This window comes from Bombina bombina, chromosome 2 (genome assembly GCF_027579735.1).
Source record: "Bombina bombina isolate aBomBom1 chromosome 2, aBomBom1.pri, whole genome shotgun sequence".
Lineage (NCBI taxonomy): Eukaryota > Metazoa > Chordata > Amphibia > Anura > Bombinatoridae > Bombina > Bombina bombina.
Genome location: NC_069500.1, coordinates 828,120,189 through 828,139,700, shown reverse-complemented (window position 1 = coordinate 828,139,700; position 19,512 = coordinate 828,120,189). Strand labels below are relative to the sequence as shown.

The 19,512-nt window shown below is 40.5% G+C and overlaps 1 protein-coding gene across 5 annotated transcripts in view; it reads right to left on the bottom strand.

Moving 5' to 3' along the window:
* NFIC (nuclear factor I C) overlaps positions 1-19,512 on the bottom strand; it is a 261,712-nt gene that overhangs the window by 146,903 nt on the left and 95,297 nt on the right. For all 5 annotated transcript variants that reach the window (XM_053703106.1, XM_053703105.1, XM_053703104.1 and 2 more), the window contains exon 2: positions 7,608-8,139. In XM_053703106.1, coding sequence (XP_053559081.1) covers positions 7,608-8,139 — 532 coding nt within the window. The remainder of the gene's footprint in view (positions 1-7,607; positions 8,140-19,512) is intronic.

The following is a 19,512-nucleotide window of genomic DNA, read 5'->3' as shown; positions in this document are numbered from 1 at the left end:
TTCTTATCTATTGCAGGCTCGCTTGTCGGAGCCTGTAACCAAAGACGCTATTAAGACGAAGGTGCTATGGGGTCCCTCCATATAACACCTTCTAATGCTCTATACAGCATATCATTTATAAGTCTTTGCATGTCACCTATTAGCTGGGCCATATAACTCTGATTGGTCTATATAATTGGTTTTCAAACCTGTCCTCAGACCTCCCCAACAGGCCAGATTTTCAGGATTACCTTGGATGAGAGCAGGTGAAATAACCATGGTTACTAATCAGCTGATTATTTCACCTGTGCTCTAGTTCAGATGACCTCCAAATGTGGCCTATTAGGAAGGTCTGAGGACAGGTTTGCAAATCAGTGGTCTATATGATGTCTCAACTCATAATTATTCATATAATTCATCACACCAGTCCTTATACTCCTGCTTATAGTGCTCCTCCCTTCATAGTAAAGTTCGTACCTTTCACCTAACAAATCTCATTTCACAGTTAACTGAATTTCAATTGTTTAGAAATCCATTAATCCTATGTAAAGTAGTTTCTCAAACGTTTGCTGCTTGGAGTTCATAAAAAGTTAACCTCTCTTTTTATATTGTTTAAATCTCATTAATCATGAAGGCACTTAAAGAGACACGAAGCACAAAGTTTTTATTTCATAAATTAGAATGAACGTACCATTTTAGAAAATCTTTCCAATTTATTTCTATTATCAAATTTGCTTCATTTTTCAAATTTGCTTCATTTTTCAAATTTGCTTCATTCTCTAGTTTGTTAAAGGAACAACTATGCACACCTGAGAGTCAGCTGAACACATAATAAAGTGAGCCAGTGACAAACGGTATTTATGTGTGTAGCCATCAATAAGCAGCTAGCTCCCAGTAATGCATTACTGAATCTACCTAGGTATGCTTTCCAAAGAAGGATACCAAAAAACAAAGCAAATTAGATAATAGAAGTAAATTGGAAAGTTATTTAAAATTGTGTGGAAGCAAATCCTGTAGCCTAGATTTCTTTCATAATTTTCCAAATTTCCTAAGTCAGCGCTGCAGAATCTGTTGGCGCTCTACAAATAACCAATAATAATAATAAAGCAGCTACCCAGCCAGATACTAGACATGGATTGCTCCGAGCAGTGGACAAATTAATTTACGGCTATCCCTAATTGGTAATTAAGGTAGAGAAGATAAACATAATCAGAGTTTTAAAGTAGTTTTGCAAATCATTACTAAAGTGACAGTTTCAAATGCTTTCAAGTGGTGTGTCCTTGGACTGCAACATAATAAAAAAAATTAGAATGTAAAAATACATTAAACACAAAATTGAATTCTCCATAAATGAATTAATGCATTTAATTAATGAAAATGAAACAGCATTGCAATATACATGATTTATTTTGTTTGCATTTGCTGTAAAATAGATTGCTTTTCTTGAGAAAAAAAAAATAGTACTAGACAGATGGATGTCAAAATCTGTAAAGAATAATGTACAATTCTGCAAACTGCTTGACACTGTGGCATACTACAGAGTGATTGTTTAGTAGTGCACAAACTCAAGCACAAGTGTCCCTAATTAGCCACAATTACTGGAGATAAGATAAACATACTAAACTGGGAGTTTTACAAATCATTAATAAAGGGACAGTTTAAGTGATTTTAAAACATTTATTTTGCATACATATCTTTTGCAATGCCGTGCCTCATTTCTGACATATACATACAAAAATACCTGTCCCTTTAAATATTACCCCTTTTTTAATTTAAAGGGATATGAAACCCAAATATTTTCTTCTGTGATTCAGACAGAACATACCATTTTTAAAAAAAAAATCCAATTGACTTCTATTATCAAATTTGTTCAGTTCCCATGATATTCTGTGTTGAAGAGATACCTGGGTTGGCATCTAGAGCACTGCATGACAGGAAATAGTGCTGCCCTCTAGTGCTCTTGCAAATGGATATCATTCTTGCAAAACTGCTGCCATATAGTGCTCCAAAAATGGTCCGGCTCTTAATCATGCATCGCTGCTTTTGAACAAAAGATACCAAGAGAACAAAGAAAAATTGATACTAGAAGAAAATGAGAAAGTTATTTAAACTCGCATGCTCTATCTGAATCATGAAAGAAAATTTTGAGTTTCATATCCCTTTAAGTTTTCCTCTACACCCCCCCCCCCTTGCTTTTAGCTCTCTCGTTCTGACTCTCTCTTACATCAGCATTATTCTCTCAGCCGCCCTCCTGGCTCCTTAAGGTTTGAACTCTGGGGAAAATTGGTCTGGAACATTGTGTCCCCTCTGAACGGAGGGTGTGTATGTTTGTTGTGACTGTGCTTGCATGTGTACTTATAGTGAGTATGTGTTTCTAAGGCTCTTTCATTCCCGCTCTTTTGACTCACTCTTTTATGGTCTATTTCTGTCAACTCACTCACTCTCTCTCTCTCTCTCTCTCTCTCTCTCTCTGTATATTTTTCCTCCCCACCCTCTCTCTCTCTCTCTCACACACACACAAGCAAGTCACATGACTCTCCTTCATTGCGGTTTCTTTGCAGACCTCACTTCAAACTTCATTTACTTTATCGCACTGAGGGGAAGGGGGTTGATGGAAGACCTAGTGAGCATAAGGGATATAAAGGGTTAAAACATGTGAGATAAGAGGAGAGGAGAATGTTAAAAAGATAAAAGGGAAATAAAATATTTGCGTATTTGCTCTATTTTATTCCATCTCTTGCCAGAGAACTCTGACTGTCTCCTTATGTCACAGGACTCTGTCTTTTTTTATGCCATGAGACGCACAGCAGATGGCACCAGTCTGCCTGGCAGTGTGAGGGAGGAACCCGTCTGTCACTCTCCCTGTGCCAGGCTGAACAGATGGGCTTTAACCCTCACACAGTCAAGGCCACCTGCCTCATTCACATTCTTTCATCCTCCCATCCCTTATTTTTTCTCCTTCACTACCCTTTATCTTTTAACCTCACTTGTCCCCATAAGCTCAGACACCTCCTCTATGGGCACACAGCCTGAAGGAACAAAGCACATTGTTTCAATATTAACAGAGGAGGGCAGGTGCAGAAGTCACTCGGATATGTTAACACAAGCACAATAAGAAATCACCCAATCAAATCAAATCAAATGGAACACTACAAAGGGTGAGCGACCGGAGCAATGGAGAGGTTACTCGGTTTAATAGGTGGAGTTATAATAGTAAATGAAAATAAAATGTTCCAGGAAGGGATTAGTGATGGCTATATGAACGGAATATAGAGGGGCACATTATAGAGAACAAATTAAAGAGTTATAGCAAATGGGTTATATGAAGCAATAAAATGGGTTATATGGAACAGCACAGGGGTGTGTTTTTTGCCTAGGCAAACAAGGCACTTGCCTAGGGCTACAGATTGGGAGGGGGCATCACTTTTTTGTGGCTATATCTGAAAAAGCTTACAGTTATTTTAGTAGTATTATACAGGTATATAATGGGATTAGGGGGTATAATAAGACACTGCCCATGGAGCTTACAGTTTAGAGGTAGCTCTGAACCTCTCTTTTATTCAGCTAGCTATTGCCTTTAGTTCTATGCGCTTTCAGCACTTTGTATTGTGTTTGGGGAAGTATTGTTTCAATAAATCTGTGTTTGTTTGTTTTTATGTATATTGCAGCAAAAGATAGATATGTGTGTGTAAGTTTATGTCTGTGTGTGTGTAGGTGTATATATGTGTGTGAGTGTGTGTATGAGTGTTTGTGTGTGTGTGTATATGTGTCTGTGTGTTTGTATATGTCTGTGTGTTTGTGTATGTCTGTGTGTTTGTGTATGTCTGTGTTTTTGTGTATGTCTGTGTGTGTTTGTGTGTGTGCGTATGTATGTCTGTTTGTATGTGTGTGCCTGTGTGTGTTTGTGTGTGTGTGTAGGTGTATATGTGTCTGTGTGTGTTTGTTTGTATATGTGTGTGTGTGTGTGTGTAAGTGTTTATCTGTGTGTGTGTGTGTGCGTATGTATGTCTGTGTGCGTATGTATGTCTGTGTGTGTGTGTGTGTAAGTATTTATCTGTGTGTGTGTGTTTGTGTATGTCTGTGTTTGTGTATGTCTGTGTGTGTGTGTGTGCGTATGTATGTCTGTGTGCGTATGTATGTCTGTGTGCGTGTGTTTGTGTATGTCTGTGTGTGCGTGTGTTTGTGTATGTTTGTGTTTGCGTATGTCTGTGTGCGTATGTATGTCTGTGTGTGTGTAAGTATTTATCTGTGTGTGTGTGTTTGTGTATGTCTGTGTGTGCGTGTGTTTGTGTATGTCTGTGTTTGTGTATGTCTGTGTGCGTATGTATGTCTGTGTGTGTAAGTATTTATCTGTGTGTGTGTGTGTGTTTGTGTATGTCTGTGTGTGCGTGTGTTTGTGTATGTCTGTGTATGTCTGTGTGCGTATGTATGTCTGTGTGTGTGTAAGTATTTATCTGTGTGTGTGTGTGTGTGTTTGTGTATGTCTGTGTTTGTGTATGTCTGTGTGCGTATGTATGTCTGTGTGTGTAAGTTTTTATCTGTGTGTTTGTGTATGTCTGTGTGCGTATGTGTGTAACTCTGTGTGTGTGAACATTTATTTTGGAAATGCCATAAAAATTGACATTACTCCCTGACCAAAAAATATTATGGCCAAAAAGGCCTAAAACCTTAGGGGTGGGAAAGGGGGCCAGCAGAATGTTTCATTGCCTTGGGCAGCACAAAACCTAAATACACCACTGGAACAGCAACATACATTATGGGATTAGGAAACCTTTGTAGCAAGCGGGTGTACCACCCAGCTGATTTTACTGATCCCCCGGCTAAAAATTTAGCCAATGTTAAGTTAAAATGAACTAGTATTAAAAATGTTCAATTTTATTGGGCAAATTATCATTAAATACATTTATGTTAAATTATAAAATTAATTTGTGCTTTGTATAGCAGAAAATGATATAAAAAATATTACACTGCCCCCTCCCGGCTACTTCATAATGCTACCCGGCTTGCAATTTTTTTCGTGGAGAACACTGATAGGGAACAAATTGTAGAGTTATAGGGAGCAAATAGAGAAATAAGAGGTGCTCCTAAGATGTGCTATGTATAGAACAGGGGTGCGTTTTGGGAAAGGCCAACTAGGTTTTTGACTATGTAAGCAAGGTTTAGAAGGGCGGCAAATTGAGGTGTAGTTGAATGATATAAATACCTTCCCACTATATTCTCTCTAAAAGTTTTATTTATTTTATTACAGATCAAAGATGGTACTAAATATTCCCTTGGTGCCCATGTGTGAGAAATACACGGGGAAAATATAAGCTAAATTTGTTGGTGGAATGGGCGTTCTGGAGGTGACAAATTTCCCAGTGCATAGGATATTGTATCAATTAAGAACAATTACACAGAGGACTAATATGGAGCAGTTATATGATGTGAGGACTTATTGTGAGGGGACATGGGTAGTAAATTGTATATGGAATGCTAGGAATTATAGTAATGGTTTTAGGCAGGGACAAATTAAGTAATGAGATGAGTTATTGGGAGGATTTATATGAAGTGATTAAATGCAAACAAGGAGAATCATAGAGAAAGATTTTATGGAACAACAAAAGTTATAGGTCATAATTATACAAAATAAAGGATTAGATTCAATAAAACCACACTTGAAAACAATATCTTGTCAAAAAAAATTGATACAAAATCACAACTCAAAAATTGTAAACTTCAAAACGATTTACAAATGTCCCTCTACAAATCCTTGAGTTTTAAGTGATTCTCCATTACAATCAATTGAGCAGCAGCTATCTCATAGCTGTTCTCAGCTCATAGAACAGCTTCCACCGTGAAGAGTAATACATTAAAATGGTTAAAAAAACACCTTCGACATACAGACCATTCTTGAGAAAAAAAAAAGGTAAAAGAAAAATAAATTAGCAAGACACGATCATAAAAATACTTCATAAGAGCAAGAGAGACTTTATGAATTCTGTATGCTTAGTGTAGATGAAAAATCATGACCAAGTCAATGGTCAGCTCCTCATATGTGAGACCTCTGAGGCACCTCTGTCCAGAAGAACATGCAAATATTTTACACTTATATTTACATTAATCTCATTTCACATGTTTCAGAAGTTTTTGTAATTGTTTTAACTGCTGAGAAATAGGTACTTGTTTCAAGTTAAAGGGACAGTAAAGTCAAAATCACTTGGTTTTTATGGTATCCTTTGTTAAAAAGTCAGCTCCAGAATAGCACATCTGGCAAGCCAATAACGAGAGGCATATAAGTGCAGCCACCAATCACCTATTAGCTCCCAGTAGTGCATTGCTGCTCCTAAGTCTACTTAGGTATACTATTTATCAAAGAATTTGATAACAGAAGTAAATTAGAAACCAGAATAATGAAACTTGAATTTTGACTTTACTGTCCCTTAAATGGCAGCAATGCCCAATTATGAATCTGTAGAAACATAAGCGATGCTCTGTCAATTTGGAACACAGTTTTGCCTTCACAACGAGGTCCCTCAGCAACCTCACAAGCATCTATGAATCAAGGCCAAAAAGTGAAATTATAAGGATACGTTACATGAAGAAACGCAAGGACTTCTTAGTGGGCTGTCACTTAAAGCAAAAGCTGAAGTTATAGGGAGGGGACTATATACAGCAATAGGAACAGATTATATAATGGACAAAATAATATTAGGAGGTGATGTATGAAACAATAAGTACACGTTTGTGTTATGCATAGATCGAAGGGTTACATGAGACAATATGTGTAATGGTAAGGAAGAATTCTACGAATAAACACCAGGGCTTATAGTAAGGGCTCGCTGAACCAGATGAAGAGTTACAGTTACAGTAATACATAACCTCCCAAATGGACTGCATACTGCTGGATTGTCACTGGTTTAGATGTATAGGACTCTCTATGTCTGGTTTTAAGGCATTGATCCAGCCACGGCCACAATCTGCACCAGATAACTCCACAGAACGCCTGTAGCCCCATAGCCACTCCTGTGAATGACCCTGCCCACAAGGTTCAGATGGGACACTGCCCATAAGCTATTAACCTCCCAGTATTATAGTAACATTGTCTTATATATGGTACAGTAAGGGGAAGATTTATTAAGGTGCATTCACAGCTTTGAGGCTTTGGGGTACAGGCTTTCTCCCCACAAATTTAAGAAGCAGAAACTGCTTCTTTAGTCTCTCCGCCACCTCAAAGATGGCAAGATATATCACCCCAACACTTGCTTGTTTCAGTATGATTCTGCTTTTGAGAAGTTGGTTGCAAAAGAGCAGGGGTTGTGCAATATTAAACTTTGCCATGCAACGCTGCAATGCAAGTGGAGGCTGCAGACGGACAGGTTCTCTTCCTGAGAACTTGTCCGCCTGAAATATTGTCACATTTTCCCCTAAGAACAGATGTATAATAAGAGGAGGTACATGTTAAAAAAAGATATTTTTGAAATATATTTTATTTAACCAAAACGTAGTAATAAATGTGATAGTTTACACAAAAGGAAGTAGATATGGGAATTTCTTTGGAACAAAACAAAAAATAGGCAAAACAGAAAAAAACAGAAAGTAAGAGGAGACTGTCTCTAATTTGATATTAAGCATAGGAGTGTTCTTACCTCTCTCTCGGATAAAATAGGCCAGGTAGAGGTCCAGTTCCTTGACAGATACACTGATGTGATGCGGCTGTACACATAGCTGAGGATTGGAGCAGTGGGCAGCCTTCATCAGTCTCTCCCCATCTGTGCTCTCCAAAGGAATGCCCTTGAACAGGATAACCATCACGAGGTCTAGCCTCCACACCTTGTCCGCTTGCCGCAAGCAGTCAATCCTCCTCATCTTGCCCTTTTGGTCTGGGTTGGAGAGGACACAACTGGCTACCTTTTTGCCAGTGATGGACAATACAAAGTCTTCCCGGAACTCTGGTCGGATGTCCTTACGGAGCTTTGCCAGAAGTCGGGACGCCCACTTCTGTTTGACCTCGGACTTCTCATTGAGCAGTTCATCCTTTACCCCTCGCTCCTCCTCTTTAGTCATTTTCTTCTCATGCTTCTTAAAATATTTCCTCTTCCGAGCTTGTAAGTTAAACCAGGTGTAGGCAAAGGCTCGGACATGAGGGAGCAAAGCCTCTATAAATGGGTGAAACTCATCCTGTTGAGACAAAAACATAGTTGTTATCTTCACTGGTATATATACAAATGGCATTTAAAGCAACACAAACACACGGACTAGAATTATAAGCTAAAGACTAAAACCTACTTTTTTTTTTTTTTACATATTTATAATATTAACAACTAAGCACTGCATTGCAAAATATAGCTGTACAAAAGAAGCGCTTTAACTTTATTAATACAGTCATTTTGTTTCCCTTTGTTATGTTTATTATAAGATTAAAAAAAAAATTAATTTACTAACATCTTGCTAACTACAAAACCTTTCATTGCTATTATATTAGGGGTAGATTACAAGTGGAGCACTAATTTAATATGCACCTGTAAACAGGCAAATTCGCCTGTTTATGGGCGTAAGATAAATATCCAACCATTACATACATATATATTTTTGTGTTAATATGTGTATATACATGTATAAACACATAAATATGTATGTATATATATTTCAATTTGCTGCCATCGCTGCTCTACTTACCCCATTCGCTGCGCTAGTTCTCATGCCATGTCTGACAGCATAACCCATTGGAGCCTATGGAAGTGTGCTCTCTTGAACGCAAAACTTCCCTGCGATGCGAGTGTGAGGTCGCGTTTGCATTGCACCTAACTTGTAATAACAGCTCACATTTGCGTGCACTAGTAATACTGAGTGGAGTACCAATATTCGGCTTACATAATCGACATTTTGCAATAAACTCGCAATATGGTCCTTAGCTCCCAACAAGAATATTGGTAAGCAAGCAACACACTTTGGGCCAGATTACAAGTGGAGCGCAAAATAGCACTTTGTAATACCAGCACAGTGCGCTGGTATTAAAAGATTACAGCAATGCGAACGCACGAGAGCGCGCTTCCAGGCAGCTTTAGAACCTTGCGCAGTGAAGAGATAAGTAGTGCAGCAATGGGCAGCACTTAGTAAATATATATGTATATGCTTATATACATATATATTCATGTGTTACTATGTGTACATACACATATTAACACATAAATATATATGTCTATAAGGATATACATATATTTACATTGCGGTATATGAGAACACACAGTTATTATCATTTATTTGTATAGCGCCGCCAAATTTCTCCATAGACCGCAATGTAATGGCACTTTTCATTGCCGTTTTTTTTCTAAAACCCCAATCCCACCAATTTTAAAGCCCCAAAACTGCCTAGTAATTTTTAAAAATTAACCAGAGATCGGATCTCTGGTTAAATTTTGGAGCGCTAATTGCAACCTTAGGTTGCGGTAGCACTAACCAGCCACTTGCTAATTTGCCCATTTGCGTAAGCGCAATAATTTAGCGATCCACTTATAATCTAGCCCTTTATTAGGAGCCGGATCAGGATATCTATAAATAAATATACACAGAATATTAAAAAATAGTTGGGAGTCAGAAGTGTCTCCGCAGATCCACATGCCAAGCTTTGCTTTAAAGGCACATCAAACAGTAAATAAAGGCTAGATATAATTTGTTCTTTAAAGAAAAGTTTTGCCTAATAATATGCAGATCTATTTTATAAAATTGTTAGTTGTTTAAATATTTAATAAATAAGTGTAAAGTTTTAGTTTCTATAAAACACTTTTGTTTTTATAAATTAATGGGTGCCACCATGTTGTAACCTAGGTTTCTTTCCCCTTATTCTGAGAGCAATTAAGGTGAGATCTAAAGCAGGTAATGGAGTTTCCAAATAATAAATTGTTCGCACAGTTCAGAGATTGGACACTTTATTGCAATATTATTTTTATCTGTTACTTATTGTCCTCAGCAAAAAAGATAAGTAAGGATAAACCTAGGTACCAACATTACAGTGCCATGGGGGTCCCAGAAACATTATGAGGAAACAAACCACTCCTGGGTAGAGTTGTGGGTGTTCCACAAGTGGGGACAGAGTGGGTGGAGGTGAGGTTGAGTTGGAGGTGTTCTGAGGGCAGAGCCAATTGGTTCAGGGGTGTGGTTAGGCATTAGTGGGCAGTGGTCTAACTAAAAGGACAGAGGCAGGGAGTAGTACTTTTTACCTTTTACCCTCCTCATCCCCCCAGTGGGGGTGCAAACACAGACAGAAGACTGGACTGGGCATCGCTTGCTTCACCATTGGGCAGTGCCCATTATTTTATAGAAACTCAGATGAATTGGGAAGCCCACAGTTTTCATAGTTAAATTACAGATAAATGGGTCACAATAGAAAATGAAGGTATATTGCAAACTATTTAACTAAACATAATGAAACATTTTATAGTACAATCTCATACTGTTTAATCTTCCTTTTATGAGATTTCTCACAGTATGTAACGTACTTGGAGCTTGGGTTTCTGGCAATATGATATTTGTGTGTCACACTGGCAGGCGTTACCTATCACAAATGCCAGACATCCCTAATTATTAATATTTTTACATAAAAATAAATATAAACTTGAAACGAATAGCAGTGCTTTGCATATTCTTTTAGAAATATTATTGTATTAATCTCACTTTTACAAAATTAAATTTTCTTAAAAAATTACTTCAAATTGTATGTTTTCTATTGGCAAAAATACATATGGCAAAAATGATCACTGTACACTGAGCATATGCTTGTTGCCCTGTGCTCCAGGTTTTTGCTTATCAAGATGGTGTTGGCATAAATTGCATAATCACCCAACCAATAATTTAGTTATAGTTAAAGTCCAAACATATGTGTGAAATTACCATTTTCACAACAACCATGAGATTTCTAAAGGGTCATGTGACCAACTCATTTATAACAGGAGACTACCTTATTTTCACAGGTCCTGGAGCCCTGGTCCATTTATCTGTCTCCATACTGCCCAGGCACAATCTAAAGGGCACCTTAAAATGATGGGAATTGTAGTTTCAATGTACAAATGGGTACTATTATTCTCATTAGGAAACACAATTCAAGCTGCAACGCTAGTGCACCACACTTTATAAGCGTTAAATAGACTTACGCACCTTCTAGAATAAATAAATCAATTTTATAGGCTATATATACCAACTTTTATATATATATATATATATATATATATATATATATATATTCCAGCGCTGCAGAATCTTTTGGAGCTTTACAAATAAAGAATAATAATAACTTGGATACGTTTTAATCTTGGTCAGTCAGTCTGTATGTCTGGTCAGGCCAGTAATTAACAACTATACACCTGGAACATACAAATATATGTTTAGAAATAACAGTAACTTCCCAAAACTGATATAAACTTGAGATCAACATAACTTGCAGAAGTTTTTTTCTCCCCCCATCTAGCAACAAAAAACAGAATTTATGTTTACCTGATAAATTACTTTCTCCAACGGTGTGTCCGGTCCACGGCGTCATCCTTACTTGTGGGATATTCTCTTCCCCAACAGGAAATGGCAAAGAGCCCAGCAAAGCTGGTCACATGATCCCTCCTAGGCTCCGCCTTCCCCAGTCATTCGACCGACGTAAAGGAGGAATATTTGCATAGGAGAAATCATATGATACCGTGGTGACTGTAGTTAAAGAAAATAAATTATCAGACCTGATTAAAAAACCAGGGCGGGCCGTGGACCGGACACACCGTTGGAGAAAGTAATTTATCAGGTAAACATAAATTCTGTTTTCTCCAACATAGATGTGTCCGGTCCACGGCGTCATCCTTACTTGTGGGAACCAATACCAAAGCTTTAGGACACGGATGATGGGAGGGAGCAAATCAGGTCACCTAGATGGAAGGCACCACGGCTTGCAAAACCTTTCTCCCAAAAATAGCCTCAGAAGAAGCAAAAGTATCAAATTTGTAAAATTTAGTAAAAGTGTGCAGTGAAGACCAAGTCGCTGCCTTACATATCTGATCAACAGAAGCCTCGTTCTTGAAGGCCCATGTGGAAGCCACGGCCCTAGTGGAATGAGCTGTGATTCTTTCAGGAGGCTGCCGTCCGGCAGTCTCGTAAGCCAATCTGATGATGCTTTTAAGCCAAAAAGAGAGAGAGGTAGAAGTTGCTTTTTGACCTCTCCTTTTACCAGAATAAACAACAAACAAGGAAGATGTTTGTCTGAAATCCTTTGTAGCATCTAAATAGAATTTTAGAGCACAAACTACATCCAAATTGTGCAACAAACGTTCCTTCTTTGAAACTGGATTCGGACACAAAGAAGGCACGACTATCTCCTGGTTAATGTTTTTGTTAGAAACAACTTTCGGAAGAAAACCAGGTTTAGTACACAAAACCACCTTATCTGCATGGAACACCAGATAAGGAGGAGAACACTGCAGAGCAGATAACTCTGAAACTCTTCTAGCAGAAGAAATTGCAACCAAAAACAAAACTTTCCAAGATAATAACTTAATATCTACGGAATGTAAGGGTTCAAACGGAACCCCCTGAAGAACTGAAAGAACTAAATTGAGACTCCAAGGAGGAGTCAAAGGTTTGTAAACAGGCTTGATTCTAACCAGAGCCTGAACAAAAGCTTGAACATCTGGCACAGCCGCCAGCTTTTTGTGAAGTAAAACAGATAAAGCAGAAATCTGTCCCTTCAAAGAACTTGCAGATAATCCTTTCTCCAAACCTTCTTGAAGAAAGGATAGAATCTTAGGAATTTTTATCTTGTTCCATGGGAATCCTTTAGATTCACACCAACAGATATATTTTTTCCATATTTTATGGTAGATTTTTCTAGTTACAGGCTTTCTGGCCTGAACAAGAGTATCAATGACAGAATCTGAGAACCCTCGCTTTGATAAAATCAAGCGTTCAATCTCCAAGCAGTCAGTTGGAGTGAGACCAGATTCGGATGTTCGAACGGACCTTGAACAAGAAGGTCCTGTCTCAAAGGTAGCTTCCATGGTGGAGCCGATGACATATTCACCAGGTCTGCATACCAAGTCCTGCGTGGCCACGCAGGAGCTATCAAGATCACCGATGCCCTCTCCTGATTGATCCTGGCTACCAGCCTGGGGATGAGAGGAAACGGTGGGAATACATAAGCTAGGTTGAAGGTCCAAGGTGCTACTAGTGCATCTACTAGAGTCGCCTTGGGATCCCTGGATCTGGACCCGTAGCAAGGAACCTTGAAGTTCTGACGAGAGGCCATCAGATCCATGTCTGGAATGCCCCACAATTGAGTAATTTGGGCAAAGATTTCCGGATGGAGTTCCCACTCCCCCGGATGAAATGTCTGACGACTCAGAAAATCCGCTTCCCAATTTTCCACTCCTGGGATGTGGATTGCAGACAAGTGGCAGGAGTGAGTCTCCGCCCATTGAATGATTTTGGTCACTTCTTCCATCGCCAGGGAACTCCTTGTTCCCCCTTGATGGTTGATATACGCAACAGTCGTCATGTTGTCTGATTGAAACCGTATGAATTTGGCCTTTGCTAGCTGAGGCCAAGCCTTGAGAGCATTGAATATCGCTCTCAGTTCCAGAATATTTATCGGGAGAAGAGATTCTTCCCGAGACCAAAGACCCTGAGCTTTCAGGAGTTCCCAGACCGCGCCCCAGCCCACCAGACTGGTGTCGGTCGTGACAATGACCCACTCTGGTCTGCGGAAGCTCATCCCCTGTGACAGGTTGTCCAGGGTCAGCCACCAACGGAGTGAATCTCTGGTCCTCTGATCTACTTGTATCGTCGGAGACAAGTCTGTATAATCCCCATTCCACTGACTGAGCATGCACAGTTGTAATGGTCTCAGATGAATTTGCGCAAAAGGAACTATGTCCATTGCCGCGACCATCAAACCTATTACTTCCATGCACTGCGCTATGGAAGGAAGAGGAACAGAATGAAGTACTTGACAAGAGCTTAGAAGTTTTGATTTTCTGGCCTCTGTCAGAAAAATCCTCATTTCTAAGGAGTCTATTATTGTTCCCAAGAAGGGAACTCTTGTTGACGGAGATAGAGAACTTTTTTCTACGTTCACTTTCCACCCGTGAGCAGGGCCGCCACTAGAAATTTTGGGGCCCCTGACTTAACCATTGATCAGGCCCCCCCCCCCCTCCTTTGACATGTGCAATTTTTGACCAAGTGACTAAAATGTATATGCACTTTATTCTTAAGTGTCTATTTAAACTTGGAAATGTTGTAAAGGTAGTAACATACACAAACACAGACACACTCATACACTGAAACACACACACACACACACACATAAGGATTCACATATAGACACTCTAGCAAACACGCAAAGAAACTCAGACACAGACACCCAAACAGACACTCAGCACTTGTTTACATTGACCTGACAAGTAATGAGGTAAACTACAGTTTTGTAAAAAAAGGAGATTTAGAAAACAAAATATGGAGTTCTGATTATCTTTTTGTAAAGGAAGATGACAACTAAATGATGACAACAGCATGCAGTGGCTGAAAGGAAGGGCCCTGAACTGCCTAAACAATAATTTAAAGGTTATATGGTAGATTGGTGACTTCCGGAAAGGTCTCATTAGTCTCAAAGTCTGTAGAAAGATGTGAATAATCAGTAGTAAGGTCAAAATGTCCTAAAAAGGTACAGACAATGGACACACACACACACACAAACTTGCACATACACCCAAGGAAACACCAACAGAGACAGCCTCAGAAAACACACAAAGACATACACACACACAGAGACACCCACAAAAAACACAGAAAGACATACACACCCTCACTGAGACATCCACAGAAAACACACACGACATACACACACCCTCACAGAGGCACCCACAGAAAATACACACCCTCACAGAGACATCCACAGAAAACACAGACATACATACACACACACACACACACACACAAGCCCTCACAGAGACATCCACAGAAAACACAGACATACACACCCACCCTCACAGAGGCATCCAGATAAAATACACAAAGACAAGCACATGCCTATCCTCACAGGGACACCCATAGAAAAAGCTCAAAGACATATGCACACACCTTCACAGACATCCACAGAAAATGCACAAAGACATACACACCCACCCTCACAGAGATAGCAACAGAAAAAAATGCATACACACTCATAGAGACACAAACAAAAGCACAAAGACATAAACACAGACACCCACAGAAACACTCACAGGAGGAAACATTTATGCACCTTGCATCCCCTAAATCAACAGAGTGTAACATGCATGATAAAAAAAATGCAGAAATTAAGAGATCCCTTTTTAAAAAATCATATTTGTAAATGTGCAAACAAAAATAATTCTGTGAATTCAAAATTGTACATTAATGATCTTGGTATATGGCTAGATGAAGAAAACAGAATTTATGTTTACCTGATAAATTTCTTTCTCCAACGGTGTGTCCGGTCCACGGCGTCATCCTTACTTGTGGGATATTCTCTTCCCCAACAGGAAATGGCAAAGAGCCCAGCAAAGCTGGTCACATGATCCCTCCTAGGCTCCGCCTACCCCAGTCATTCGACCGACGTTAAGGAGGAATATTAGCATAGGAGAAACCATATGGTACCGTGGTGACTGTAGTTAAAGAAAATAAATTATCAGACCTGATTAAAAAAACCAGGGCGGGCCGTGGACCGGACACACCGTTGGAGAAAGAAATTTATCAGGTAAACATAAATTCTGTTTTCTCCAACATAGGTGTGTCCGGTCCACGGCGTCATCCTTACTTGTGGGAACCAATACCAAAGCTTTAGGACACGGATGAAGGGAGGGAGCAAATCAGGTCACCTAAATGGAAGGCACCACGGCTTGCAAAACCTTTCTCCCAAAAATAGCCTCAGAAGAAGCAAAAGTATCAAACTTGTAAAATTTGGTAAAAGTGTGCAGTGAAGACCAAGTCGCTGCCCTACATATCTGATCAACAGAAGCCTCGTTCTTGAAGGCCCATGTGGAAGCCACAGCCCTAGTGGAATGAGCTGTGATTCTTTCGGGAGGCTGCCGTCCGGCAGTCTCGTAAGCCAATCTGATGATGCTTTTAATCCAAAAAGAGAGAGAGGTAGAAGTTGCTTTTTGACCTCTCCTTTTACCTGAATAAACAACAAACAAGGAAGATGTTTGTCTAAAATCCTTTGTAGCATCTAAATAGAATTTTAGAGCGCGAACAACATCCAAATTGTGCAACAAACGTTCCTTCTTTGAAACTGGTTTCGGGCACAGAGAAGGTACGATAATCTCCTGGTTAATGTTTTTGTTAGAAACAACTTTTGGAAGAAAACCAGGTTTAGTACGTAAAACCACCTTATCTGCATGGAACACCAGATAAGGAGGAGAGCACTGCAGAGCAGATAATTCTGAAACTCTTCTAGCAGAAGAAATTGCAACTAAAAACAAAACTTTCCAAGATAATAACTTAATATCAACGGAATGTAAGGGTTCAAACGGAACCCCCTGAAGAACTGAAAGAACTAAATTGAGACTCCAAGGAGGAGTCAAAGGTTTGTAAACAGGCTTGATTCTAACCAGAGCCTGAACAAAGGCTTGAACATCTGGCACAGCTGCCAGCTTTTTGTGAAGTAACACCGACAAGGCAGAAATTTGTCCCTTCAGGGAACTTGCCGATAATCCTTTTTCCAATCCTTCTTGAAGGAATGATAGAATCCTAGGAATCTTAACCTTGTCCCAAGGGAATCCTTTAGATTCACACCAACAGATATATTTTTTCCAAATTTTGTGGTAAATCTTTCTAGTTACAGGCTTTCTGGCCTGAACAAGAGTATCGATAACAGAATCTGAGAAACCTCGCTTCGATAAAATCAAGCGTTCAATCTCCAGGCAGTCAGCTGGAGTGAAACCAGATTCGGATGTTCGAACGGACCCTGAACAAGAAGGTCTCGTCTGACATATTCACCAGATCTGCATACCAAGTCCTGCGTGGCCACGCAGGAGCTATCAAGATCACCGACGCCCTCTCCTGATTGATCCTGGCTACCAGCCTGGGAATGAGAGGAAACGGCGGAAACACATAAGCTAGTTTGAAGGTCCAAGGTGCTACTAGTGCATCCACTAGAGCCGCCTTGGGATCCCTGGATCTGGACCCGTAACAGGGAACTTTGAAGTTCTGACGAGAGGCCATTAGATCCATGTCTGGAATGCCCCACAGCTGAGTGACTAGGGCAAAGATTTCCGGATGGAGTTCCCACTCCCCCGGATGCAATGTCTGACGACTCAGAAAATCCGCTTCCCAATTCTCCACTCCCGGGATGTGGATAGCAGACAGGTGGCAGGAGTGAGACTCCGCCCATAGAATAATCTTGGTCACTTCCTCCATCGCTAGGGAACTCCTTGTTCCCCCCTGATGGTTGATGTACGCAACAGTCGTCATGTTGTCTGATTGAAACCGTATGAACTTGGTCCTCGCTAGCTGAGGCCAAGCCTTGAGAGCATTGAATATCGCTCTCAGTTCCAGAATATTTATCGGTAGAAGAGATTCTTCCCGAGACCAAAGACCCTGAGCTTTCAGGGATCCCCAGACCGCGCCCCAGCCCGTCAGACTGGCGTCGGTCGTGACAATGACCCACTCTGGTCTGCGGAATGTCATCCCTTGTGACAGGTTGTCCAGGGACAGCCACCAACGGAGTGAGTCTCTGGTCCTCTGATTTACTTGTATCTTTGGAGACAAGTCTGTATAGTCCCCATTCCACTGACTGAGCATGCACAGTTGTAATGGTCTTAGATGAATGCGCGCAAAAGGAACTATGTCCATTGCCGCTACCATCAACCCGATCACTTCCATGCACTGAGCTACGGAAGGAAGAGGAACGGAATGGAGTATCCGACAAGAGTCCAGAAGCTTTGTTATTCTGGCCTCTGTTAGAAAAATCCTCATTTCTGAGGAGTCTATAATTGTTCCCAAGAAGGGAACCCTTGTTGACGGGGATAGAGAACTCTTTTCCACGTTCACTTTCCAGCCGTGAGATCTGAGAAAGGCCAGGACGATGTCCGTGTGAGCCTTTGCTCGAGGGAGGGACGACGCTTGAATCAGAATGTCGTCCAGGTAGGGTACTACTGCAATGCCCCTTGGTCTTAGCACCGCTAGAAGGGACCCTAGTACCTTTGTGAAAATCCTTGGAGCAGTGGCTAATCCGAAAGGAAGCGCCACGAACTGGTAATGTTTGTCCAGGAATGCAAACCTTAGGAACCGATGATGTTCCTTGTGGATAGGAATATGTAGATACGCATCCTTTAAATCCACCGTGGTCATGAATTGACCTTCCTGGATGGAAGGAAGGATAGTTCGAATGGTTTCCATCTTGAACGATGGGACCTTGAGAAATTTGTTTAAGATCTTGAGATCTAGGATTGGTCTGAACGTTCCCTCTTTTTTGGGAACTATGAACAGATTGGAGTAGAACCCCATCCCTTGTTCTCTTAATGGAACAGGATGAATCACTCCCATTTTTAACAGGTCTTCTACACAATGTAAGAACGCCTGTCTTTTTATGTGGTCTGAAGACAACTGAGACCTGTGGAACCTCCCCCTTGGGGGAAGTCCCTTGAATTCCAGAAGATAACCCTGGGAGACTATTTCTAGCGCCCAAGGATCCAGAACATCTCTTGCCCAAGCCTGAGCGAAGAGAGAGAGTCTGCCCCCCACCAGATCCGGTCCCGGATCGGGGGCCAATATTTCATGCTGTCTTGTTAGCAGTGGCAGGTTTCTTGGCCTGCTTTCCCTTGTTCCAGCCTTGCATTGGTCTCCAAGCTGGCTTGGCCTGAGAAGTATTACCCTCTTGCTTAGAGGACGTAGCACCTTGGGCTGGTCCGTTTTTACGAAAGGGACGAAAATTAGGTCTATTTTTAGCCTTGAAAGGCCGATCCTGAGGAAGGGCGTGGCCCTTACCCCCAGTGATATCAGAGATAATCTCTTTCAAGTCAGGACCAAACAGCGTTTTCCCCTTGAAAGGAATGTTTAGTAGCTTGTTCTTGGAAGACGCATCAGCCGACCAAGATTTCAACCAAAGCGCTCTGCGCGCCACAATAGCAAACCCAGAATTCTTAGCCGCTAACTTAGCCAATTGCAAAGAGGCGTCTAGAGTGAAAGAATTAGCCAATTTGAGAGCATTGACTCTGTCCATAATCTCCTCATAAGGAGGAGAGTCACTATCGAGCACCTTAATCAGTTCATCAAACCAGAAATATGCGGCTGTAGTGACAGGGACAATGCATGAAATGGGTTGTAGAAGGTAACCCTGCTGAACAAACATCTTTTTAAGCAAACCTTCTAATTTTTTATCCATAGGATCTTTGAAAGCACAACTATCCTCTATGGGAATAGTGGTGCGTTTGTTTAAAGTAGAAACCGCTCCCTCGACCTTGGGGACTGACTGCCATAAGTCCTTTCTGGGGTCGACCATAGGAAACAATTTTTTAAATATGGGGGGAGGGACGAAAGGAATACCGGGCCTTTCCCATTCTTTATTAA